Raw genomic sequence first — 27,812 nt, forward strand, 5'->3', positions numbered from 1 at the left:
AGGCTAGACAGTGGTTGAGAAAACAAGCACCACATCTACCGTACACATCTATCCCATATATGACAACTAAAAACTGCCCCCCCTTGTGCTACTTAACCAGGCCACTAATCTAGAAGTGCCAACAGTGCTGTTTGGGGTTTTTAAGAAGGTTTGAGACGTCTAAGCAATGTAACAAAGCAAGGAAGAAGAGAAGAAGAGGAGTTTGGATTTGATATCCCGTTTTATCCCTACCCGAAGGAGTCTCAAAGCGGCTCACATTCTCCTTTCCCTTCCTCCCCCACAACAAACACTCTGGGAGGTGAGCGGGGCTGAGAGACTTCAGAGAAGTGTGACCGGCCCAAGGTCACCCAGCAGCTGCATGTGGAGGAGCAGAGACGCGAACCCAGTTCTGCAGATTACAAGTCCACCGCTCTTAACCACTACACCACACTGGCTTCCTAGCGTGGAAGGGCAATGATTCTCCAGTGCATAATTGTGCAGCAATCTCAGGATAAAATGAAAGGTGGTGTGGACACGCATCACCAGATGATCATCTCACACGGACTTCAACTCTATTTGAAACCACAGTAAACAGAATGCCCCCTATATATGTCTCTTCCTAATAGACCTGTGCTTGGAGCTGATCAAATCATGGGCTGAGTCTACATTCTAGTGTGCTCTTGTAGGGTTGTCATTGGAGGTCCTTGCCTGTGGACATCAAATGACTGGCTACCAGAGAGATAGCCAGTCCCAATGGAGTTCTGCCTGGTATCATTGCTGTTACTTTCTATTTAGCCTTTGAATGGGTTGATCTAATGTGATTTTTTTTGTGTTTCACCATGTAACTTGCCAAATTGTCTTTCTTGTTGCTAAATTTAATATGCTGCTTTTAAGTTAAATTGTTTGTCCATATGATATAACGGATCTCCCCCTTCCTCCATGGGGAGGGAAAATCCAGAGGAAAAGGAAGGGATGCTGTAAGCGACAGGGGAGGGGAGGAGAAAGGTGGTGGGGAGGATGTAGAACATTACATACCATATATACTCAAGTATAAGCCGAGGCACCTAATTTTACCACAAAAAAACAGGGAAAACTTATTGACTTGAGTATAAGCCGGTTTACCACACCACAAACCTCCTGGTGGCCGGAGTGGGGGGGGCACATGCGCCCACGCCAGAGGGGGTTTCTCTCTCCCCCCAACCCTCCCACCTAGGGTGCTGCCGAGAGGCAGAGGCTGGTGGTGGCAGTGGCGGAGGAAGAACAAGCAGCCCCAAAGGGCTGCTTTCGAGCTGCTCGTTCCTCCTCCACCACGGCCGCCAGGGACCCTCACTTGAGCATAAGACAAGGGGGGCTTTTTCAGCATAAAAAATGTGCTGAAAAAGTTGGCTTATACTCGAGTATATACAGTATGTTTGCAGTTGTTTCATTCTGGGTCTTTCCACACCAAACCACCTGATTTTAATACTTGACTGTGCTCTCACGACTCAGATTTTCTTCAATTTTTTTTTTTAACGTGTAGATACCTATGTAAAGGTAAAGGGACCCCTGACCATTAGGTCCAGTCGTGGCCGACTCTGGGGTTGTGGCGTTCATCTTGCTATACTGGCCGAGGGAGCAGGCATGCAGCTTTCGGGTCATGTGGCCAGCATGACTAAGCCGCTTCTGGCAAACCAGAGCAGTGCACGGAAACACCGTTTACCTTCCCGCCGGAGTGATACCTATTTATCTACTTGCACTTTGACGTGCTTTCGAACTGCTAGGTTGGCAGGAGCAGGGACTGAGCAACAGGAACTCACCCCATCACGGGGATTCGAACCGCCAACCTTCTGATCGGCAAGTCTAGGCTCTGTGGGTCACCAACCATTCAAAGTGTATTTTTGTCATCCCCGGCCCCCGGTAGGTTCCATAACCATAGTGCTTTACACAATAAAATGAACAAGGGCTCTAGGACATATTTTGTTTTTATTAAATAATCAATAAAACTTAATTTTAAAAATATATCAGATGACACTGTAACATAACAGGGAACAATTTTAACTATTCTCACAAATATGTGAGTTATGTGAGTTATTTCAGGCTCAAAGAGACCTTAAAGCCTCACTTAATTCCATATTTATACCTTATTTTAAAAGAAACCACAATTAGCTTTATTTTGATACTAAAATAAGCCCAATCAGTTGAAAAATAAGTGAAACAGGAGTTTTTTTCTAAACTGACGCAGAAATTGCATTAGCCTAAATCACGTGAAAATCAGAATTTTCAAAAAATTCTCCTGCGCCCAATTTTGGACCAAAAAAACTTAATTTGAGGTTATCTCATAGGTATCTAGGGATGCGGGTGGCGCTCTGGGTTAAACCACAGAGCCTAGGACTTGCCGATCAGAAGGTTGGCGGTTTGAATCCCCATGACCGGGTGAGCTCCCGTTGCTCGGTCCCTTCTCCTGCCAACCTAGCAGTTCGAAAGCACGTCAAAGTGCAAGTAGATAAATAGGTACCGCTCCGGAGGGAAGGTAAATGGTGTTTCTGTGTGCTGCTCGAACCAGCCAGAAGCGGCTTAGTCATGCTGGCCACGTGACCCAGAAGCTGGACGCAGACAAACACCGGCTTCCTCGGCCTATAGAGGGAGATGAGCGCCGCAACCCCACAGCCGTCTGCAACTGGACCTAACGGTCAGGGGTACCTTTACCTTTTACATAGGTATCTACACATTGAAAAAAATTGAAGAAAATCTGAGTGTTGAGAGCACATGGCACCAGGTGATTTGGCATGGAATGACCCTTCTTCTTTTGTCAAACTGTAGCCAAACTTAAAGACCCCTTGCATGTTGATGCTGCAGTCTTCCTACTCTTCTCATCCCTTCTATCCCCACAGGGCTTTGGTATGTGTCTATTGGATATTCCATCACAGATTGATGGCATCTATATATGGCATTCATTTCTTTCTTACTGAAGTACTACTGAACAGCCTTGTTGTTTAGGTTGCATTAAGGAAAATAAAGCAGATACTTATGCAACAGACTGCCTGAGTCATACCTGAGCCCGGATCAGAGATTCAAAACTTGGCTTGAAGTAATTGATGCGGCTGCTGTAGAATTTCGGCATCTCTTCCAGAAGCTGCTTGTTCTTAGCCTCAAATTCGTCTTTCACTGGCCTCAGTTCTTCCCGTGCCTGGGGGAACAGAAAAGGTAGTGGAAGAAGAGGACCACAAAGTGTTATCCTTCACCTCCTCCTCAACAGACGGTGAGACTATCCTCCCATGTTCAGTACCAAATGTAGTTTAGCAAAGCAAGGTCCTTTTAATCCTTAGCATATGAAATGGCCCTCAGCCCTTAGACAGGGAAGATGCATAGGAGCAAACATGGTTGGACCAAATATTTGCTTCTTTCCATTTTAGGATGAAGGTAGTGCTTTAAGGTCTTCCAAAATATTTTCCCCAAAAATCACTTACTGTTGAGAATGGTTTGCCTTCTTCTTAATGTTCACCTGACTTAATGTTCATATCCTTTGTTGACTAGGGCTTCTTTGTCTTAGCCAGTCAGGGATCACATATTGAACATAACCACATTGCAATGTTACATAGCCAATCAGATCTGTTTATATGCTGACATCAATAGGACAAAGTTAATTTAGAATGGCCCTGCTTCCTAAACTGGGCTCAAGGGTGATCCCAAGCCAATCAGGACTATGATGGCAAAATAACTCATTGTACTGCCCATTGCCAAAAGACACCGGGGGGGGGGGGAGTGGGGAGTGTATGCGTGCTCACACATGTGCCTTCTGATACAGATGGAAATGTTTGTGAAAAGGGTGCCCCCCTTCCCTCTTGGCACAGCCCTACTTGAAACTGCAGGGGGAGAACCCTCCCTGCTTAGTCATCAAGACAAAGGAGCTCACTTTGGCACATCCTTAGTTTTATGCATGCATACACAGCATTCTAAGCTTCTTTACTATAAAGCTTGAATTCTCCTTTCTTAATGTTGATATGGTAATTCTTTAACACAATGCCCAATTTATAGAGTTATTAAGAATTTGCATTCTTCAGTGAAAGCCAATCTCTTAAGAGGCTCCAACAGACATAGGAAAGTGGGTTAGCAACATTAGATTCAGAGCTGCTTCATCATTTATATGGCAATCCATTCATCCCTGATGCCCCACCAGTTTACTGCAAGAAACTTCAAAGTGTGAAATGTGAGCGCTTCCATTCAAGCGCCTAGGGACTGGCTGCAGCTCCCTAGGGAGAGTTTAGGGGTGTAGATCCTATCTTCGCCAGGATGCCAATACAGCCGCAGCAAACACAACTGCCACACCAAATGCAAAGTAGCGCTTAGTGAGTTAGGAAACTAAAACTGCCATCCTAAATACAATTCTCTTAACACCAGCTTAAGACCAGCTTAACCGGAAGACCTTTTTACTTTAGTCTAAGCCCCACTTTCAAAACAGATTAATGGCCCTTTTCAATATTCCTGTTTGACACAGGAGTCATCTCATAAGACATCTCAAAATCTCAACAAATCTTGCTGGATTATTCCATTAAAAAGTACTGAGGGGAATTTGGAAGCCATTCTGTGATGTGTGCCTACAACTCTGAACTGTGTACATATACTGGCAGGATATTTGGAGGCAAAGGAGTCACTCCTGCAGGAAGGGTGGCAGAAATGTGAAATGGAAAAGTCACTTGCGGCTGCAACAACAGCAACCAAGATACAAATGGGAGCTGAGCACCTAATGGTCATATGCAGTTCTAAAGATCATCCTACAAATAATTGATTTTCTTTTAAATGAAGATATTGGCCTCATTCGTATACAACACTGGCCATGAACCATGGTTAGAGAAATTAGCCTCTGCACAAGCTGTGTGCAGGTAGGTGCCTGTAACTCAAGCACTCCTCATTTGCTCATCGCTTTCCAGAGCAGGGAAACAAACCAAGGAGAAGCTGGGTTAGGGTTACATGTGAACCTGTTTGTGTGGCTTGCTTCTCTCCAAATAAGCCACAAGTGGAAACCAAAGTTTATTATTGGATTCTCAAACCACGAGTGCTGGGTCGCATGCTAGTGCTAAGTCAGCTGCTCTGTGAAAGCTCAGGCAAAGGCTAGTTGCCCTGATGATGGTTTGTGGCCGGTATTGCATCCAAATGTATCTTCTGTGTGAAAACTAGATTTCTCTGTAGGTAAGTGATTCACACTAAAACACACCAGAACGCTCTAGATTGTTGGTTGAATCCATCCAAATTCCAGCTCAAAACTAAATATTAAAGACACCAAAAGAACAAACACCTCAGAGATATCCTTTGACCACTCCTAATGGAATGGCACTAACTCCCCCCTTTGTATTCCCTGTGGATAAGCACATGCAACTTTGTGAAAAGAGTCCCAGGACAACCAGTAAAATGTTACCCTGCACCTGCAAAACCTCTGAATCCTCTCTGACCGAGAGCCTATGAGCCCCCTTCCCTCTTGGCTCAGTACCTGGTGCAACTTCGTCAGGATGGGTCCCGTCTTTTCCTTCTCTTCATACTTCTCCACCTTAGATTGCAGCCTCTTGTAATCTTGCAGAGTTTGTTCCCGCCGCTTTACTGCCATATTCAGGCTGGGGAAAACACCGCTGAATCTGTAACAAATGAAGTACGGTAAAATTATGATTTCTGTGTCCTCATGACACTTATCCTGATTGTCCATTGAGAGCTTAGCTTAGTGACTTGCTTCCATTTTCTTTTTTGGCCTTTTTCAGAAACTGCTCAAGGCAAGGAACACTGGCACTGCCCCCCTCCCATGCATTTTATCCACATGACAACCTTAGACTCAGAGAGTGAAAAAGGGACCTTGAAGGTCATCTTTTCAAATCGCTGTTCAAAGCAGAATTCACCTCCAGCTCCAGCAGAGGAGAGCCCACCCCCAGGGCTGCCCCCTCCCACACACCTGCCCCGCCCACACTTCCATTGGTCCCTCACTTTCTTAGAACCTCCATCGGATCTGTAGCACTGGGCTGAAAGCTTTTCATTTATATCCTGACGCAGAAATCTGAAAAACGGCTTTTTACCGCTGAATAGAAATATAGAAATTTGTTCCCCTTCTGACCAGATCAGATCCCTTTTTGGACTCCTGAACAAAACAAAAAAAACACACATTTTCCCTTGTGGCGCATTGTGTGGCCATTCCTCTTTCACTTCTGTCACCTCCACCCCTTCTGTCTCCACCCACACCTTCAGTCAATCTGCCAGTCCACTGCTGGCCATTTTCGGTTCTCTGCCCCACATATTTATTTTTTTAAATTGTGCCCCGCTTTAGCGCTCATACAGGCATTGCAATCAACTACATATATGTGAGTGAAAGCAGTTTCCCTTTCCTGTGCCAATGCGTGCAAGCACAATGTAAAAGTTGGAAATGACTGGGGAACATACACTGTCCAATTTTTCTCCTTCCTTCCCTGCCACCGCCACCTCAAATATTCTACATTAAGGGCTGTGTAGGTGGTCTTCTTTTAATGGCAATTAAATTTTGGTCTATTTTTACCTTGTGCTTGTTGGACTCCCCCTTGGAGGTTCCAGAGAAGTGACAACATGATATTGTGTGCATGTGTGCAGGAACACAATGGACCGCAAGAAGCCCTGACAAAGAGCAACAGAAAAGAAGAGCAGCTATGCTGAAGCGCAAGGGGGCAGAAGGGGTGAAGAAAGGGGTGGGTAAGAAGGCAGAAAAAGCAGAACAGAGAACAGCGATGGGCAGGAGCTCAGGCATTTTCAGTGATGCCTCTTTGAAATAGTGCAGAGTAAAGTGTGGCATGAAGACCCAGACAAAACTCATGGCAATACTAATCTGCATCGCGACAAGTGGAAGAAGTATGGCAGGCCCTGACAGCTCCTACCATGAGAGTGCTGAACTCTGTTTCACTCCAATTTCTACCCACTACTCCTATTGCTGTCCTCTAGAGAGGACAGCCAGTGTGGTGTAGTGGTTAAGAGTGGTAGTCTCATAATCTGGGGAACCGGGTTTGAGTCTCCGCTCCTCCACATGCAGCTGCTGGGTGACCTTGGGCCAGTCACACTTCTGTGAAGTCTCTCAGCCCCACTCACCTCACAGAGTGTTTGTTGTGGGGGAGGAAGGGAAAGGAGAATGTTAGCCGCTTTGAGACTCCTTAAAAGGAGTGAAAGGCGGGATATCAAATCCAAACTCTTCTTCTTCTTCTCTAGAGCTACAGAGATGTAGGTTAGGCTAAAAGATGGTGACTGGCCCAAGGTCACTTAAAAGCCTTTGCGGACTAGCAGGGATTTTCACTGGGCCTCCTCAATCTGAGTCCAAGAAAAAATGGGTGAAACCCATGGTAAGCACAAAGCATGAAATGTATTACAATATCCCATGCAGCTGGATGCCATGTGGCATGTAAGTATGCCACCATCACTGCCAAGGAACAGGCTCTAAGGCAGCAAGCCACATTTGAGAAGAGTCATCAGGAGTTTCCTTCAACCTGGGCTTGAATTGCCAGCCCACCTGCTTCATTGCCATTAAACCAGGGGCAGCAAACACAGAGCCATCCAGATGTTGGCCAGGGGCCATGGCAGTTCAAGAGCATCTGGGGGGCACCATGTTGGCCTTAGGCACACATCCTTAAACAGGGAGATGCTGAGCTCCAACTAGCATGAAAGAATACCAAGAAACTACTGTGTCAACTACCCATGCTAATTTCTTGTTTTAGGTGTTCACTAGGAGTTTTGATAGAAAAGAGGCAGTATCAGAATAAATATCCCTTAACACGATTTGGAGCCATTAGCTATCTGAACTGGCTCCAATTAGCCAGTCCACTAGCATGTGGAGATAGAACCACACCTGCTTGAAAGGACAAGGAAACTGAAGTCACCTAACCGAGGGGCCTTCAACAGCACTTCCAAGACCACCTGTCTGTCCCAAGGTATATTCAGTTAACAGGAACTGTATTTGAGACAGGAAGCTAGCTGAGAGAGATAAACAACCTGAGCCCTCTTCCATAAATTTGATCTGTCTTCTTCCCAACATTATTTTGGCAACCTCTCCTTGTCATTTTTAGCTTCTTTGTAAGTTTTTCATTTAAAGTAATCTGCCACACCTTATGGTACCATGTCTAAGAGTTGTCCTTTCCAATCCCTTCCAAAATCTGGCTATTGCTAGCCTGACCACTGCCAGTAAATATCCAATTAATCATTTAAAGTGAGCATTCAAGTTTTCACCTTGAATTAAATTCAATAGGGCTACCTCACTTGTCTTTTGTCTTTTTCTCCTCCCAACATTATATCCTCACCATTATACTATCATTATTATGAGTATGTTCTGAACACCTTACACGAGAAAAGTGACTAATATTATTACTTTTACAGTCCTTTCCCACACACAACAGACATTTAAAAGTCTTATTAACTTCGTTTGCATCTACCTTATGAGATAGACAGAGAGATCCAACTTGCACAAAGGCAAACCTGAGTTACTTTACGCATTCTATAATTATATAAACATAACTTTATACATTATATGGAGCTGTCTGATCTATGTCCTCATAGAGAATGCCCTGTTCCATAGATTACTTAGCCTGAGGTTTCTTACAGCCATGGGAGTAATGTGAGAACTAATCCTACATCTAAATTAATTTTTAGCTCTCCCCATCCTGAAGGCTCAGAAAAGATAATGACAGATACACTCACACATACACAATATCCAGCTTAAATTCAAGTTTTGCAAGGTGCATCAATTGCTTGTTAAGGGAAAGATGCTGGCAAAGAACACAATTACATTCCTTCGTTAACTTCAGCAGTGTCTTTTTAGAGGTGTCCAATAACTTTAAAATTGCTAGTTTCACACAAAACTAGTTAAAAATAGTTGAAAGTCTTCCAGTTGCCCCCGAGGGCCCCAACATTTATTTCAATTATACAGTCAAATCTCTCATGTCTTCAAACAAAAATTTTACTTCATGGTTTGACTTAATTCAAGTATCTTACCAACAATGGTTTGCAATAATCATATGGTCCGTTCAGACATAATATTCCCAATCCTGATTGGCAAAAGAGCCACAATGTGTAGAATGTGTTCTTAACGTTGGGATCTTTTGACAAAGGGTTGTATATAAATTGAAACATCATCTATCTCCTGCCTCATCCAGAAACACCTGAATGGTTCAGAAGTGCTTAGGTGATTTCATTTTCAAGTTTAGCTAACAATGATTTAAGGTCGGGGCCAAACAATACAAATTGAAAGCCTTTGCAGATGACTTAGTTTTGACGTTACAGGAGCCAGAATCTAGTACGAAAAGAGTATTAGAACTGATTCAAGAATTTGGTCATGTGGCTGGATTTAAGTTGAACAAGTCAAAAACTAAAGTTCTTGAGAAAAATTTAACACCGATTGAGAAAGAGAGGTTTCAGAAGGAGACAGGTTTAACATTAGTTAAGAAAGTGAAATATCTGGGGGTTAATATGACTGCTAAGAACTTAAATCTATTTAAAGATAACTATGAGAAATGTTGGACAGATGTGAAAAAAGACTTAGAAATATGGTCAAATTTGAAGCTTTCCTTGTTGGGTCGAATTGCAGCTATAAAGATGAATGCATTGCCAAGAATGTTATTTTTGTTTCAATCACTGCAAATTTTGGACAAAATGGACTGTTTCAAGAAGTGGCAGAGAGACATTTCTAGATTTGTCTGGCAGGGCAAGAAGCCCAGAATAAAATTTAAAATATTAACTGACGCAAAGGAAAGAGGCGGATTTGCCCTGCCAGACCTTAAACTTTATTACGAGTCAGCAGCATTCTGCTGGCTGAAGGATTAGCTGCTCCTTGAGAACACAGACATTTTGGACTTAGAAGGTTTTAATAACGTTTTTGGGTGGCATGCATATTTGTGGTACGACAAGGTTAAAGCACATAAAGCATTTAAAAACCATATTGTCAGGAAAACATTGTTTAATGTCTGGATAAGATATAAAGACCTACTTGAAAATAAAACCCCCAGGTGGTTGTCACCGATGGAGGCAAAGGCTCAGAAAAAGCTCAATATGGAGGCCAAGTGGCCGAAATATTGGGAAATTTTGGAACAAGAAAGAGACAAATTGAAATTGCAGAGTTTTGAGAAATTAAAAGACAAAGTGCGAGACTGGCTTCACTATTATCAAATAAGAGAGGCCTATAATTTGGACAAAAAAAATGGCTTCCAGGTGGAAAAATCAAAATTGGAAACAGAATTGTTAGATCCCAAAATTAAGATACTTTCAAGAATGTATAACTTGCTGTTAAAATGGAACACGCAGGATGAAACGGTTAAATCTGCTATGATTAAATGGGCACAAGATGTTGGACATAACATTATGTTTGCCGACTGGGAACAGTTGCTTCGATGCTGTCATTTCCATCTGTTCAACACTACGGCACAGGGGCCCTCTGGAAAAAGAGGAATGACAGCAACTACAGTGGTACCTCGGGTTACAGACGCTTCAGGTTACAGACTCCGCTAACCCAGAAATAGTACCTCGGGTTAAGAACTTTGCTTCAGGATGAGTACAGAAATCGCACGGCGGCAGCAGTAGGCCCCATTAGCTAAAGTGGTACCTCAGGTTAAGAACAGTTTCAGGTTAAGAACGAATTCTTAACCCGAGGTACCACTCTATATTACATCATTTCAAATATCTTGTCAACTCATTGCTGGCATAAATCAAGGGGGCAGAACTAGTCAAGTAATGATTTTCAAACCTGGTTTGCTAGCAGATTGCAAATCATGGTTTATCATTACACTAAATCACAATTTAAATATTCTTAACCATAGTTTAGTGTAATGTCTTAACTAAGTCTATGTTCTAAAATAAACAACAACAGCAATAATCAAGTCTAGATAGGAAGCAGTTTACCAACAAGGGACTGGATTCAAAGGACTAAATGCAGAAACTAACAGCAGTGGTTTTCCTGGGCAATTTTTACAGTTTTAAGGTGGCTTAGGATTCATGCCCACTTTTGTGGACAATTTGTATAACCGCACATATCAGAGAGGTGCAAGAAACCTGCCAAAATTATGAAGGATAGATGCATGAGTGTTTGCGCTAGTTGCCTTTAAATATGATTTGGGGGTGGGGAACCTAAAAGAGATATTTAAAAAATATATCTAAATTGCTTCTGAGGCTCCTGGTTCAGTTTGGGGTGATTTGGAGGGATTTGACTTCAGTTTAGACAAGTCCCAAATCTTTCCAGAGCAGTCCAACTCAGCTTGGGGTTGGTATCTGACTTCAGTGCAAACATTTAGCTTTTAGTACCACGAAGCAGAATGCCTACATAATAAATGCAAACACTCTCAAATCCTTAGTAGTCTAATGAACACCAAAACCCACAGAACACACAAAGCTGCTAAAATAGAAGTAAATTTGCCCCCTGCATTCATAATCTCCTGGGAAATGCAGTTAGAATTCTGTAGACAGAACTTTAAAACCAAACCACCATTATTACGGCTCTTAGGTCTCTACGTTGTGAGAAGCACTCTGTACACGGAAGAGTTGCCCCAGTAGATTCCCCTTCCCTCCCCCTCAAGCCTTTATGCCAATAAGCACACCATGTTGTGCTCTTAGATATTTCAGATGCCGCTGCGCCATCAAATCTAATCTATAAAACCTACTCACCTGTAATAGCCTGTACGAAAGACATAACAGCAGGAAAGGTACTGTGGTATTATTTAAAACATAAGAGCTATTGACATTTGCTTCTATACTTAGATTTCTACATTGTTGGGAAGGACTTAAGCGCCTCAGAATAATTGTGGTTTTGATTTAAAGGACTAACTATGCAATCCTTGCCGTGCTATAGTTGCTATAGATTCATATGTTCAAAGCATGAAAGATGCTGGACATACATAATAATCTCCAAGGACTGTCCTTTGTGTTTAATTAGACCCAAGAAGAAATTTTATTAATTAATGCAGGTCATGTCAGATGGTACCACTTCACATTCCGGGGGGTGGGGTGGAGGTGGGGGTCACAAGGCTCAATACTCCTCCATACAAATTACATATTATATATAATTTGTTTGTGTATGAGAGAAAGAGAGAGATCCCATGCACACAGCAAACTAACATATTAGTAAGAAGGGTTCTAGTCTAGTCTTCTTTCCCCTGTTATATCACTTTTCCTTGAAGGCAACTTCAGAAAACCTGCTGAGTAGCACCTTGGGCTGCTCCCAGCACATTAGACCAGAGACCAAGTTTGCCAAGACCAGGTTTGCAAAACACAGCTTAGCTTTCCTGATGTCCCAGCAGCGGACATCATGAGGGGCAGGCCCAAAGGCATTTCTGTATAGAGTTCATGGCTGTGCTCACGCACGCGCACATGCAGAAAGATATTGAAAATGCAATGAAAATAATGTTATCAAGTATCTGTAACAGATTTCCAGCAAAGAAGAACCCATTCTCCAGGTAACTGGATTCTGTGAATTGAATTCTTTGTGACTCCTTTGACTTTAACCCACTACAGTGGTATTCAATTCAATAACTGCAAGTGGAACAACTTCCACCTCTTCACCCCCATCCTGTCCCCAGATTTGCTGCAGAGGGTTGGGGGAATCCCCAGAACAGATTTGGGGGTGGGGGTGGGGAGTCCTGTTGCACCAGTTGTTTCTCTCATGCAAGGAGCTACTTAGTGCTACTTTCAATACAACCATCTGTCTTCACCTCAACCAAAATGAAACTCACGTATTCCCCCTCCACAAATTTAAATTAAAAGAAATGCTCAGGGCAGTTTATAATCTAATCAGCATCATTATGTCCTACATTCACATCCTACCTTTCCTCCAGTGACCTGCTAGTCCTGACGGCTGTTCTGCCTCCACGGTTGGAAACAGTCATGCTTCTGAAAATTGGTTGCTGGAAACCACAGGAGGCCAGAGGGCTGCTCCTGTGTTCAAATCCTGCCTGCAGGCTTCCCCCAGGTGTCTGGCTGGCCACCATGAGAACAAGATGCTGGACTAGATGGGCCATTGGCCTGATCCAGCAAAGCCTTCTTATATTCCTATGAGCAAAAGGCAGCATACATGGTTTCCCCCTCTCCATTTTATCATCACAACAAAACTATGAAATAGGTTATTCTGAAATATAGTGATTGTCCCAAAGTCATGGCTTTATTTTGTATTTTTATTGTTTTAAAAAAACCATATAATCAACATTTGCTCACATTTCTCTCCTGTTGACCTTCCTTCTCCCTTGCCTCCAATGAAATTTAGACATTATGTTCTGTGGCCAGGGACCTGTCTGAGTGAAGGGAGGAACTATGTTACTCTGTTAAGGACCATGTACATTAACGATGGTATGTAAAATCATTAATTTCTTAGGAATGAGGAATTGAAAAAGCTTATATAGATCACAAAAAACTATGGACATTAACTTAAAAACAAAGATTCTGCTACCATCTGAGTTAAAATATATTTCTAAAAACTAATTGATGTGTCTGTCTGTTTTTCCTGCTTACAACATTCTAGTAGTCTCAATTTAACAAAGTGATGTTTTTTCCAGGCACTAATGAAGGGACATGGCACAACAGATTGCTTTAAAAATAACTAGAGTACAAGGTTTGTATATTCAGCAGCTGCTGTCTCATAAGGACTTTTAATGCATGGGTCATGCACCATACTGGGAGGGGAGGGGTGAGATTATTCAAAGTCTACAAGCTGCCCTTACCCACTGAGCTACACAGCTTCCCTGCTACTGGGATCACCTGAAGAACAGCTACCTTCAGCCAAGATACAATGGGTGCACTGATTTTGCAACAGTAAGGCTGTGCAAAGACAAAGATGACATCCAAGTTAGCGGCATTCAGAATCACAGAGAGTAGGCCTCAGGACGTTGCAGGGCTTTCAGTGTGGAGTGCCTCACTGGCAGTGTTACGAGGCCCTACACACCCATCAATGTGCTTGCTTGGAGCACCTCCAAGTAACAAGAGATCTTGACTTGCCCAAAAGTATGGAAGTGTGCCTTGTTTACCTGTCTTTCTCCCCCCCCCCCGAAAAAAAAAATCCTGGAAAAGAGGATGACAGTAGAGGTTGGTCTGTTAGGGCAAATGGGGTTCTGCTCCACCAGCAGCAAAAAAGATAATGCTGAAAGGATAGGACACAATTCAAAGACAACAATGCAAGGCTGATCGGTATATGGCAAAAACAGGAAAGAAGGATTCAGGTAGGTAGCCGTGTTGGTCTAACGCAGGAAAGGAGAAGGCCAGGAGCAGATACAAAAAATAATAATAAAATATAGGATTGAGAACAAGAATAAGAACCAGAGCTGAGCAAGGAATGGCTTTGCATGGGCAAAGAGGTTGTAATCTAAGGTGAGCAGTTAGGACGGCTTGTGATCCAACAGATTCCCAGTCTAGAATGCAGCTGCCACACATTTCTCAGCGTGCAGAGCTGGGGCAGGCTGACCATGCAGTTTGGACAGCATTTTATAACTGCTGAATGTGTAGGATGCCCAAAGTTTGACCCACATGTTTGCTGATCTCAGAGGAAGCTGGAATCACTTTCTCTCTGGAGATTCTGCTTGGGTAAAGAGGAGAATGGAGTGGTAATAATAAAACCTCAAAAGCAATAGGTATTAATAGCTAGCTACATGGGGATAACTAAATGAAAATACAGAAGCACAGTTTCCCCACTGCTGGAAGTAGAGAGGAATGTGCCACCAAAACTCTGCTTAAGGTGACACTTTAACCTATGGGTGGGGATTGCCAGACTTTAGAAGACACACTGAATTATAAATAATATTGCCACTTCTTTTTGCATTCGCAGTCTCCCTTCAGCTTCCCATAATTAAAGGATGAGGATTGAAAGACAGTGCCCTGAAAAGATAAAAGCAGCATCAGGATTCCCACCGCTGCTGTGTTCATTAACTAGTCAACCTGCCTGACAAGTCTGCTCCTTGAAAATGGAAACTCATTCTTTCTTTCTCCAGCTGTGACACAGTGACTGCAACAGACCCATTACCACCCAGGCTGTGCTAACAGGAGATGGAGGCAGCTATGCTGCTATGCGCAGACAAGGACTCAGCACACTGCAGCATGTCCCACAGCAGGCAGAAGAGAAAAAAATTGGGTGGATCCCTGCAACTAGGGCCACCACCTGACTAAATAATCTTACAGCACAATCTAAACCATGTCTACTCAGAAGTAAGTTCTACTGAATTCAAAAGGGCTTATTCCCAGGTAAGTGGGGTTAGGACTACAGCCTCAGTCAATTAAGTTTACATACAAGGGAGGCAATAACACCGCTGTGTTTTAAGACAACGGGTCATAGTAGGCCTCACTTTAGAAGCGGCAATTTTGTGTGTGTGACGAAATGCTTCACTCTCCTAAGACTGCACTTGCTACCTTCAGTTTTTAGAATTACTTGTTTTGAATTAAAAATAAAAAACCTTATGTCCTATGTATCAGAATGCTTTCGTAGCCAGAATGCTTTTTAGCCAATTTGAACCGAATGCTGCAGCCCTCCCAGAAGTTAGAATAATAGAATCAAAGAAGTGTAGATTTTGGAGGGACCCCGAGGGACATCTAGTGCAACCCCCTGCAATGCAGGAATCTCAGCTCAAGCATCCCTGAGAGATGGCCACCCAACTTTTGCTCCAAACCGCCAACGAAGGAGAGTCTACCATCTCTCAAAGGGGTGCCTTCCACTGTCATACAGCTCTTACTAAAAGAAGAGAATCAAAACATTGCAAGAAAGGGTGAATTCCGATGTTTGCTTACCCTATGGCAGAGGGAGGCTCCAGCTGTTGTTGGACTACAACTCCAGCCATCATGGCTTATGGAAGGGGTTGGCAAGGCTTACCGGGCATGGACTGGTGCAGTGCAACGCAGAAAAACGCATCTGCACATGTCCGCGGCGCTGGATAGCGCTTCTGCGCAGGCGCGATTTCTGTCATCTGGGCATGTGCAGAAGCAATATCCGGAGCTGCAGAAGAGAGTCCCGCGCCGTGCTGTGCCAGTTTAGCACAGCGCACGGGAACTCACCGAGTGGGCGGCTCGGTTCAGGGGCGGCTTATGGGCCAGTTAAGCGACCCTCATGGGCCGCTTCCAGTCCATGGGCCTTAGGTTGCCGACCTCTGGCTTATGGTAGCTGTATTCCAATAACAGCTACAACACCCACCATTAGCAAACTGAGAACTGCTTTTCTGCACACTAATAACCACAGTCGCTAATCTTTTAGTTCATTAACTGCCTGCTTTTAACTGACTGATGCAATTGAAATGTATCGGTCCAGCGCCGAGGGCCTTCTGGCGGTTCCCTTTCTGCAAGAAGCCAAGTTACAGGGAACCAGGCAGAGAGCCTTCTCGGTAGTGGCACCCACCCTGTGGAACGCCCTCCCTTCAGATGTCAAAGAGGTAAACAACTACCTGATGTTTAGAAGACATTTGAAGGCAGCCCTGTTTAGGGAGGTTTTTAATGATTGATGTTTTAATGTATTTTAAAACTCTGTTGAAAGCTGCCCACAGTTGCTGGGGAAACCCAGGCATATGGGTGGGGTACAAATAAATAAATAATAATAATAATATTTATTATTATTTATCTATTATTATTATTATTATTATTATTATTATTATTATTATTATTATCATCATCATCATCCGAATACTGCTAAAGCCTCAAAATAAATGCCTTTTTGGAGATAATGATGGAAGACCAAGGTAATGTACAATTTAATAAATAAAACCTACTGTGCATTGTTGGAAAGAAAGCTAATCTTTAACACCCCCATTACCTTAAATACCAGAACCAAATAGTCTTTTTTTAAGCACTTGTTCTTAACGCTCAACCTCTCCAGTTAAAAGCTGACTTCACCAGTTTAAATTAAATCCCACTGAGTAATCAACCTAAGATTTGGTTGATTAATCTGACTGAAGCTTACAGTACTCCTAGAATATAAAAACATATCACCAAGAAGTACTTGTAGTTCACTAACACATTATTAGGTTGTTACTTTTATATCACACCTTTCTTCATGGAACCCAAGGCAGCTCCCAAGGGGGCTTCCAGGTGGTCTCCCATCCAGACACTGACTGCTTCAAGGCCGCATCCTGCACGTGGACATGCTCGTAAGTGAACACATAGAATCCAGGTGATAAAAAAGAAAGATATTTGATCACTTCCATCAACTGTATTTAAGTTTGCCTCTTCTGACTGCCAACTCTGGAGTATAGCTCAAACCACCCATTTCAGGGATCATATTCAATCAAGATCAGCACTTTTTGTTAAGTTTGAATCTGCATGTGTTAAATTCTCTATCATGTTCCCAAATCCTAAGTTTGCTGTGCCACCACAATCTTTTTTTATACAACTTTAAGAAAACATGAAGTCCTTTACATTTATAGAAACAAAACCAGCAATAAATCCACCCTTCCTAGCCCAGTGACCACAAACCACATTTCACAAGTACCTGCTGAGAATCCAAGAGCAGTATACTGACAGCCACTTCACCATGCAAGCTTTCAAGTCAGCAAATGGATACCACAACAACATAGCAAGACTTGGGTTTCCTGGAACAGGATGCAAAGTTCTTTTTGCTGTCCTATACCATGAGAGATCTACTCTCCTAGAACAAACAGGCTGGTCTCAATTCCTTCTGCTATGTGGGTGATGTTCTAAAAAGGCAGAAGATCCACGCTCTCATAGCAAGCAAGGTCTGAGGATAAAGCAAAGCCTTTCTTGCCTAGTGCGGCTCAGCTTTTGCTTCTTACTGAGAAGGTGTTTTGCACATAGTAGGTTTAATCCTTGGCTTCTCTACAATGAATGTCAGGTGGCCCGACTGGGAAAGACCTGAGACCCAGAAGGATGTTACCAGTCACTACAGACAATACTAGACTTGCTGGCTCAATGGTTTCAATACAACAATTTCATATATATATGGTTGAGTATGTGTATGCATTTATGTGCATGTGTTATTGGGATGTGCTGGAATCTGCCTCGAGCATCGTATCAAAGTATACAGCAAATAAAAAAGAAAAGGAAAAGGAAAGTTTGGAATCACTGCTAGCCAGACCAGCTGAATGACATCTGGCAATGTGTTCCCTCTTCTTTAAAAATGGGAATCAGAACAGCTAAAGCACAAGTGGGCAATCTAAAGTGCCTAACCATCTCTTGATGCTTTCAAAACACAAGGGGCTGAGTCAATGTTAAGTACCATCATTAGTAAGTACTATCATTATCTTAACATACTCCAAGCAGCCTCCCCACTTTACTCAAATCCCTCCTTGAGAATACCCTCCCTTCCCAACGATTCTTCCAAGCTGTCTGTGGCAGGTTTGAGACTTTGCTGTCAAGCTGTGCATCATGTATATCAGGGACGTCCAACTCCCAACAGACTGCGATCCGCTCACAGAATAAAAACCTTTTTTGGGAGGGGGGGGGGGTTTCAGGTCAAAGTTGTTGAGCTTTTTTTAGGGAGGAAAGTCCTGGGGGTGGGGGTTTCAGTTATAAGTAGTTATAAGTAGTTCAGCTTTTTTAGGGAATAATGTCACATTATGGAGACCGATCACTAAGGAAACAATCTGACTCACAGCAAAAACTCTGTCTTCCTTTGCAGCGATCTTGCAAAAATGGAGGACAGGGCCGGATGCTATTATGCCACCGCAAAGTAAAAGGAGCCAGCGATCAACTGCGATCGACCAGAACCTCTCAGGGATCAACCAGATGTTGGGCATCCCTGATGAATATGAAACATGGCTTGTGCTGTTGTGCAGCTTTTAGTCTGGGAACAAGACACCAGATGCTGTTTCCCATTACAATCATGTGAATTCAAAGCTACTCCACTAAAGGCTCAAGAAACCATTCAGCAGTGACTCCTGGTCAAAAAGCAAAGAATGGAATCTGGCTGGGTAGGTTTTGAGGACGCTTGTAGATAAAGAGATATAAAGTTTTATTTGTATGGCCAATGTACCATATTTTCTGTTATGGATGAAAATTTATCCTTTCTGAACAATACATAAATAAAAGAAGACATTCTCAATGTGATAATCACCTTTTCAAAGTGGAAACATCTATCAGATCATCACCCATAATCATGCACAACCAGACATCTCTTTCCACTTTTAACTGGCTATTTTTCTGTTGTTCCCACTGCCCCCAAAAGACTCTTATCTTCTGTCATGGTGTTTCCTCATCAAATATTCACAATTGGGTTTGTGTTTTTTAATGGGCCGATAATGCAAATATATATTGGACGGTATAATAAGCCTGAGCAGATCTGCTGCCAGAGAAGAAGTGAAGCCTGCCTCTTGAAGGACAGCTAAAGAGAACTGAAGAGCAGGACAAGGGAAAAGGAGTAGAAAAACAGGACTTGGGGAGAGAAGAGGAAAGGGTGGTAATTAAAAGAACATAAAAAATAGTAACTAAGCCAGAAAAGGCAATGGGGAGGAAAAACTTTATAAACATGGGAGGCAGGAAAGGGTGTGATTGAGACTGGTACAGAGCTAGCCAAAGCACTTGGGCTGGGTTCAGGAATGCCTGTCATTCCATAATCGGTGCCCACACGTCCGTCGCAGGCCTGTCCACCCACCAGGAAGGGGAAATTAAAACCATCCTTTCCGACTACAGCAAAAAGCAACAGAAAATAAGGTGACAGTTCAAACCAGTGGGAACAAGGGATTAAGACTAAGAGTCCCCAGATGAGGGAGGGTGCACAACTGGGGGTGGAGGGAAGGAAGGCCATGTGGCTAGCTTTGTGTATGAAATCCTCATTAGAGTCCAGTAAGGACATGAAAGCGGATTTTGTTGTTTCCGGTCCCCAGTTCCCCCCAGGGAGCCGAAAGTCTGGGTTATCTGCTTTCACTGTCAAGAGAAAGATTCACAGACCAGGACTGTGTGATTAATGGATGAGATTTATGGGTTACAGAGGGGGGTTAGGCACTGCTACTAGTAATGTAGGTTACTGGAACCTTCTAGCCTGGAAAAGCAGGGGTTGAATATAGCTGGTCACTCAAGTGGCAAGCCTCCAGACTGGACAATTTTTGCCACACACCACTGGTTTCCAGCTGTATAGGAAACTCACTCTTGAGGAGATATAACTTAGCTTATGCAACATGCTGATTCAAATTGCTGAGGGGCCGGGGGAGCTTGCTTTTCACAGAAAAAGCGGCAGAAAGAAGTGTGAAGAGAGGCAACACCACCAGTTCTTTCTAATGAACCTCAGACTCTGCATACAACCTCCACATCCATTTATTCTTGTTTCTGAGGATTCCTGGCTTGGGTCTGTCACAATGCCCTCACCTGGTTTGGAAGCGTCTCCTCTGTACTTGTTGCTGGTCTTCACAAAGGTCAAATTAACAGCAGCAGAGCTTCCCATTTTAAGCATTCCATTTTTGTCTGCTACCTCAGGCCTGGGACCGTCAATCCAGCCTTGGACCTAGTATAAATCCCGCCCACACATGCCAGTGCAACTCTGAATCTTCAGGGGAGAACTGCCAACTGTGTTAAGCAGTTAGTTAATTTGGACCCTTCCCTCTGTCTTTGTGCCAGGAGAGTCAATATAGCACACCGCCCCCTGCTGTGGGAGGGAGTTCTCCAGGACCCTCACGTTCTCTGCAGTGTCTGAGGTGCTCTGCGGCCTGGAAGCAGCTCCTTTCGGTGCCTTTGGGGACCACCACTCCAACCAGCTGGCAAAGCACACTAGGAAAGCATGTAAGTTGCCTTGAGCATGTCTTGGTGTGACAGCTAAGGGCCAAGCTCTGAATTACTTTTAAGCCCTGATGGTCTGCACAGTCTGCCTAGTCCATTCACAGGCATCGGGATCTACAGTGTTGCTGTGCTTTTTGTCTCCAAGGGTCTTTTCTTATATGGACCTTTCTACTGACATTTTAATCAGGATAACAAAAAGCTTTGCAGGAAGCAGGAGTCCTGAGCAGCAGCAAGCACCTGGCGTTCAGGTGGCTTAATGAGACTGAGCACAGTGAGATCAGAACCAAGTCTTCTTGGTTTGAAAGACATCAGTTCTCTTCAGGCACTTTTGTGTGAAAGATAGCTCAGTGGGTAGAGCATGAGACTCTTAATCTCTGGGTCGTGGGTTCGAGCCCCACGTTGGCAAAAGATTCCTGCATTGCAGGGGGTTGGACTAGATGACCCTTGTGGCCCCTTCCAGCGCTATCATTCTGTGATTCTAAAAGGGAGTTTGTTCAACATGCAAGGTGGGGAGGCAGAGCTCTAAAGTGCAGAGGGGAGCAAAGAGGGCTTCCTCATTTCATATATTCACCTTTATGGAGAGTAACACAAAGAGATGAACTCCTGCACTCACCCTCATGGCTCCCTCTCATGTATTGAGGGAACTCACTTTTAGATCACCTGAAGGAGGCTGTTGTGTGAATGAGGTGCAGAATGCAAACATCCAAGCTTCTTGCACTGTTCAAAGCACAAAATGTGTCATCCACCATAGTTAGTGCACTGTACACTTGACCAATCCCATCCTGGGGCAAGGGAGGAGCTGGCTGTATGAGCCAGAAGATAGCTGCCTTTTGACTGAATTGGATCTGGGGTGAATTTTCCAGCCTTCCACTCTGCTCAACCCACACAGTGAAGAACACAACATTCTCACTTAAAATTTTAAATGAACTGAAATTAACCCTCAGTAATTCCACACCAGGGGACTGTATTATCTAGGAATAACAAAGAAAATACAACTTCTGATCCTAGTAACCTCGGGAAGATGTGCCTGCCCCCTTGAGTTAGTTGCTGCTTTTGAAGAGAAGCGATTAGTCTCATCAGAGGCGCCAAACACCTCCTGGAGCTTCGTACGGCTGCACTAGAGAATAAGGTGGTTTATGCTGCACATGACTCTGATTGTAATATATTGCCGCTAATGATAATTGCGTGGATTGAATTTATCTATGTCTTTAGCTAATAAATTGTAGGGACCACCACTGAAGGGAGTAATGAAGTGCAGCTGTTAGAATCAAAGCCCATTTCTAGGTCAAGGCAAGTCTGGGAGAGGCTAGGGAGGATGATCTCCTTTGGGAAAGCAATACCTAACAGGAAACAAGTGAAAGAATCCCAAGACAGTTTTCATTAATCTAGAAACCTTATCAGAACATTCCAAAATCAGAAAGAGGGGAGAGCACAAGCCGGAATGCCGATGGTGCCTCTCATTAATGCTCAGATGGGTCCTGGGGCTCTTTAAAAAATGTTGTAGCATCACATATGCATTTACTCTCATTGGCTCCCCCTTGGCTTCGCATTTCACATACAGGAAGCAGAGGAAGAGAAATGATCCAGATTAACCCTAAAGTGGAATGTGAAGGGGGTGGCTTTAAAATGCAGGTTGTAACTGCACTCAACTTGCCAAACTATAAAAGGGCAAAAGTGAGGGGATCGGAAATGAGTTTGGCTTCCAGAACTGTTTCAGAGATGGGAGTTTCTGGAGCCCACGGGCTAAAGTCTTAGTCTGTGACCAAATTGTGTCTGCATCTAGTTCTCAGATAAGTTAAGAACTCATTTTGGATTAACAGCCTTAATTACCAATGAGAATAAAATGAGGAAAAACATGCAACCTACCTTGTCTAGTTTTTGTGAAATTGCATGGCATGAGGATGATCTTCTAAGGCAGGAGCTACATGTTTCACAAGCCAATTTGTATTCCCAAATCTGTCTTTGCCAAGTAATATTTACTGGTTTGGTTTTGTCAAGTAAGTTTGCTCATGTGGTGGTGGGTATTTGCTGGAGACATTTGGTTGTCAAAGTGTTTATGCACTTAACCCCTTTCCAGGCTCTCTCTTTTCCACCTTAGCTTTATACCTTTACATCTCACTGGTTACCTAGTGCAGATTTTACTATGTGTACATAAAGCAATGGTGGGGGAGGGGGACATCTGTGTGCTGAACTGGATTTAAATAGAATAAAGTTGGGAAACAAAGTAATGTATTTCCTGAATATGCAGTATGTTGCAATACAATTTTCACAATGGGCATTTATTTATTTTTTCTTAACCAATGACTGTACAGACAGGAAAGTCAAATTTCCTAATCAATTCAAAAATCCCAATAAGTTATAGAACTTTCCCTTTTGCTTTATCGTGGCCCCTCACGGGCTCCCAGCCTGCCTTTCTGATCAGCTGGAAGTCATATACAAATGCTTCTTTGATCAGAGGTCAGCACCAGCCTTGCACATGCTACAAGCAGGAACCTTTCTTGTCCAGACCTGCTTTCAGTCATGCACTCCCATCTTCCCTTACCTTCTTTAGCCATTCTCTCCCATTGTTAGCCTACATGTCATAGTAACCCCCTCATTCGTAAAGCACAATGTGAAGGATTCAAATTCTACCCTTGAGATAGGTCTACAGTATAGTATGTTGTGTACTCTTCACAAGCCTGTTCAGTTTTTATACCTTCCAATGTGAATCCAATATCCATATCCAAGCTGACTGAGAAATACAATACTTTTTTGGATGGGTGGGAAGAGGAAGAGATGGAATAATAGGAAAAGACAGACAAGTGAGGGCAGTAAGAGCAGAAGAGGAACATGGCTGGAGACCATGAAAAATAGACAGGGTGCCTTATGGAAATCTGCTGCAGTAGGTAAGAATTTTGCAATCATTTCTCATTCTTCATAGTTTAAACCAGGGTAGTCCAAGATGGGGCCCATGGGCGGCCCTCGAGGCTGTTTTTGGTGGCTCTCCAGCTCCATACCCTCTACCTCACCCAGGGCAGCACAGCCAGGCTGATGGAGGTGGCAGTGAGTGAGTGTGTGCTGCAGCCAAAGGCAGGCTGCTGTGGCTGTTCCTCCTCCTCCTCCGCTGCTGCTGCTGCTGCAGGAGCTCTGTGTGGCCACCAGGCTGCATTTTTGGAGCCGCTTGGAGCATGGCCAGATCCCCAAGCAGCCAGGGCTCCAGAGCCTCCCAGGGAGGGGGTGGTACAAAGAAGAAGGGTGGGTGCTTGTCTGTGTGTGTTTCAGCATGAAAGACTTTGCTTTCTTTTTTGCAGTGCATAGAAGTTTGAGCTTTGGGATGTACCAATTGGTGGGGGAAGAGAAAGGAATTTTGGGAAGAAGAAGAAGAAGAAGAGGAAGAAGAAGACACACACACACACACAAAAAAATGTACAAGTGTTTTCAAACATGAACTTCATGAAGTCCAAAACTCAAAACAACTTAACATACAATTCAGTCAAGAGTTGCCTGCACATGTGAACAGCCAACTTCAAGGCAGACATCAATCAGCTCATGAAGAATTGTTAACAAGTACTAATTGTTAACTATAATTGTGTGTTTAAAATATATATATTTAATTAAATACATGAAACGTGTATATTAAATAATATTAACTATATTGCGAACACTTAAATTTACAATATGAACATTTCATTGCGTGTGTGCCCCCCTCCCGGGTTCTGTGTCAAAGGACTTTTGTGGCCTAGTTGGTCTGAGAGGTTGGACCTCCTTGGGGTAAACAGAATAGGAGGAAAGAGAGGGAAAGCAAGCAAGCAGAGATCCCCCCGAAACCAAATTCTGCAATTGCTTTGCTCTTGATACAAGCACAGGGCAACCATATTAACAGCATAAGACTCTTGCTTGAGACTAGAGACAACAAAAATGTCAGGTGTAAACTAAGGTTGTTATTCAGTAATTTACCTCACTCACTACCTTATTAAAGTCATTTTATTCTCTCTTGCACTATTTCCTTGTAATCAAATAGAGAATCTAAAGACTTCTGAAGTCATTTGGTTGCAGTAACTGAAATTCTTCCTAAATTCATTTAAGGAGTCTCTAATGCTTGCTTATAGCCCTAGTAAGTGCTAATAAGACTTAAATATTTGAAAGATGCTTACAGACTTGCAGGGATAAAAGTACGTCTGCAGGGTTAGATGTACAGCTGGGTGAGGATGAGCTTCGAAACCTTTACATTTTATCAGCCTTGATAGGGGAGGTGCTACCTCCAACATAAAGATGACAGAACCCACACTGTTCATAGAATCTAAAGTTCATGCAGTTCATATATGTATAGGATTTAGATACAACGCCTTCACCAAAAGACAAGATCATCTATCCACTAAGTTAACAACCAGAACAATCCCGAACAGAGTGGGCTGTTTGCACATTAACACCAAGCCATACTTTGGTGGTATATGCTTGAGCTAAAATTAGCCCAGTGAAACCTCAGGATGGCATGCTCCCCTCTCCTTCTCCCACTCAGCCAGAAGGACTTTGCTAGCATTTACAACTGGCTTTGAAGAATCCTGGATTGTTTATACATACAAACCAGAGATCAGGAAACTCTGGATAGTTAAACCAATCTTTAGTTCATACAGAACAAGAAGCCAGGATTCTTTGAAAGTGAAAGAAGCAGTAGGGAAGCCTTTTTATGGGAGTGCAGAAATGTCTAATGCCTTTCTTGTGCTTATTCTTGTTCATGCAAATTTGCTCCAGGACGATAGACATTCTGTGATTTGTTGGCCAAATTCTACAACTAATATAACTCATGCATATTACATAAATCTAACCACATTTCTAATGTTCTGATTCTTTATCTAGACATTATAGACTTGCTTCTAATGTTTTAGAATGCTTTTCCTTCACATTTTCAATCTTCTATGAAGGCTAGGAATTGGGATCCTCATCCCCTGAATACAAAGTGGGATTTACACAATTTCCCAAGCTTTCATGGGCTTCACTTATGTTCCCTGTCGGAAACATGTCGGATACATGTATCACCCCCATGTTAAATTGTAAGGATTGCAAAGGCACACACTGTTGCTCATACCAAAATACCGTTACTTACTTTTTCAAGGGCTCTATGACTGTCTTTTGTATTTGGTTCACCTGCCAGAAAAAGAGACATGGACAACAATAATGGATGTGAAAGACAATCTGAATTACAAGTGGGACCTGCAATGAAATGTTGCAGTGCATTCTCGCCTCCTAAACAAGATTGTTGTTCTTCAGGGTTTCTGCTAGCCTGCTGGCCCACCCCCAGGTTGATCCCTTTCCACTCCCCCACCCCCATGTCTTCTGCTCTTCACTTCCAGCTGACACTCAACATTCTGAACATGCTCAGTTCTCACTGGAACAGTCCACTTGTTCTTATGATAATTAAAACAAAACCCTGCAAGCCCAAGAGTCCTAAGAATTGTATCCATGGCTAAATACCAAATTCTGCAATTTGCAGCATGATCCCAATCATGCAGACTTGTACACCCTCTGATATATAGCCAGAAACTTTCAGTATATGCAAATTTTGACAGGCTATTTTCAGACAAGCAAAAAGGACACTTCACAACAGGTGCAGGCGGACTTGAAGGACATAATTTTTCAGTCTCTCCTGAAAGAGACTCTCTCTCTCTCTCTCTCTCTCTCTCTCTCTCTCTCTCCCTCCCTCCCTCTCTCTCTTATTTACCTTTTCTTGGTTAAAGGAATCCATTCTCTTCATAGCTGTGTCCAGGGCCATCACCATTTCAAGAAATTTGGGGTCTTGCTCACAGAGTGGGTTCGACAGTAAGTCAGATGAGATTTTCACAGCAGACTTTGACATTGCTACAGTTGAGACAGAACACAGGAAAGCAAGAAGTCTGTTAACGATAAAGAGCTGCACAATTATTGTTGAAACTCAAGGAAGTATGTTGCTATCAACAGGAAGGACCTCTCAAAGGCGCTGGCTGTCTAGAGGAAGGGTGAGCAAACCAGTGCCACCCTGGTGTTCTAGACTACGATTCCCATCACCCCGACCACTGTACATGTTGGCTAGCCCTGATGCAGGATGGCTGGAACTGAAATAAGTTGCAGTTTAGAACCCCAGGTTGCCTGCCCTTCAAGGTGTAGCCCAGAACATCTGAAGAAAACTAGGTTGTCTACCAAGTTGTCTAACAGGTAAACACTTGTCTCTTTGATTGGTTCTTAATTCTGTTTGCATCATGCACACCTACTGTTGAGTACATTTGACCCCTGCCAAGTCCCTGGAAAAGATGTCGCTTTGTTCTGCATGTTGTACTTCCAGCTTGAAGCACGTTTAAATGTTTTGGTGGGAATGGCAAGCTATAAAAGAAACCTCCCGTAATGTGTTTAAAACCAGGCTTAGAATGCCTGTGGGCAAAATTTGACATCTGATTATCATATCAAAATCAACACAGCAGCATTTGCATAATGCTTATATTTATTACATTTACATATTGTCTTTCTGCCAATGCACTCAACAAGGTTCAAAGCACTTGACATACATTATCTTGCTGTAATCCTTATAACTACCCTGTAAGGCAGGTCTGCATAATTAAGCTCATAACACAGGTGTAGGCCTGAGACTAGGGGGCGGCGGGGGGGGGGGGGAGCTTCCCTAACGCCACCTGCTGAGCTCAGGACAGACACACAATCTGAAGCGGGGACTTCTTGATCTGTACCAGGTTTTTTCAGCCACTGTACTACACAACTTCTTACTTTATAGCCTTTTCCTGTTGCAGATTGCTGTGTTCATTCATTCTCACAACCACCACTTAGTAAGTACTTCCATTATCCCAAGGCTTAGACATCATAACCTGCCTAGAACCACCCTGAGAGCTGTTATTTGAACCCAGACCTCACTGTGCCAAGGCCAGCACTGTCAAATACTCTCCGGCAGTGAGTCAAGTGCTTCATAATCCAGCTTTTCAGGAACTCATTCATTATCTTGTTTCTACAGAATAAACTGAATCACAAAGAGCAGACACTCCAGAGTGCCTAAAATGCTAATGGGAAACTTCCCAGGAACACTAACAGATGGCTTGGAAGAAGAGTTATTAATGAATTTGTGTAATGCCAAGATAATAGCTCAAATGCAATCAAGTCCATACCATTTAAACGCAGCATTTATAATACTGCGCAAGTAAGGCTCTCTTTCAGATAGGCACAGACGCGCAGGGCTTGCCTTT

General features: G+C 43.2%; 1 protein-coding gene across 4 annotated transcripts in view; it reads right to left on the bottom strand.

Annotated features, from left to right (window-relative positions):
• Positions 1–27,812, bottom strand: part of BIN3 (bridging integrator 3) — a 126,257-nt gene that overhangs the window by 12,188 nt on the left and 86,257 nt on the right. For 3 of the 4 annotated variants that reach the window (XM_081891164.1, XM_081891166.1, XM_081891165.1), the window contains 4 exons: positions 26,312–26,448; positions 25,697–25,737; positions 5,444–5,585; positions 3,011–3,145 (listed from right to left, as the gene is read on the bottom strand). In XM_081891164.1, the coding sequence (XP_081747290.1) occupies positions 3,011–3,145; positions 5,444–5,585; positions 25,697–25,737; positions 26,312–26,448 (455 nt within the window). Of the gene's footprint in view, positions 1–3,010; positions 3,146–5,443; positions 5,586–25,696; positions 25,738–26,311; positions 26,484–27,812 lie in introns of all 4 variants that reach the window. The other variant, XM_081891167.1, reaches the window with a different exon arrangement.

This window comes from Podarcis melisellensis, assembly GCF_964234715.1.
Source record: "Podarcis melisellensis genome assembly, chromosome: 15".
NCBI lineage: Eukaryota > Metazoa > Chordata > Lepidosauria > Squamata > Lacertidae > Podarcis > Podarcis melisellensis.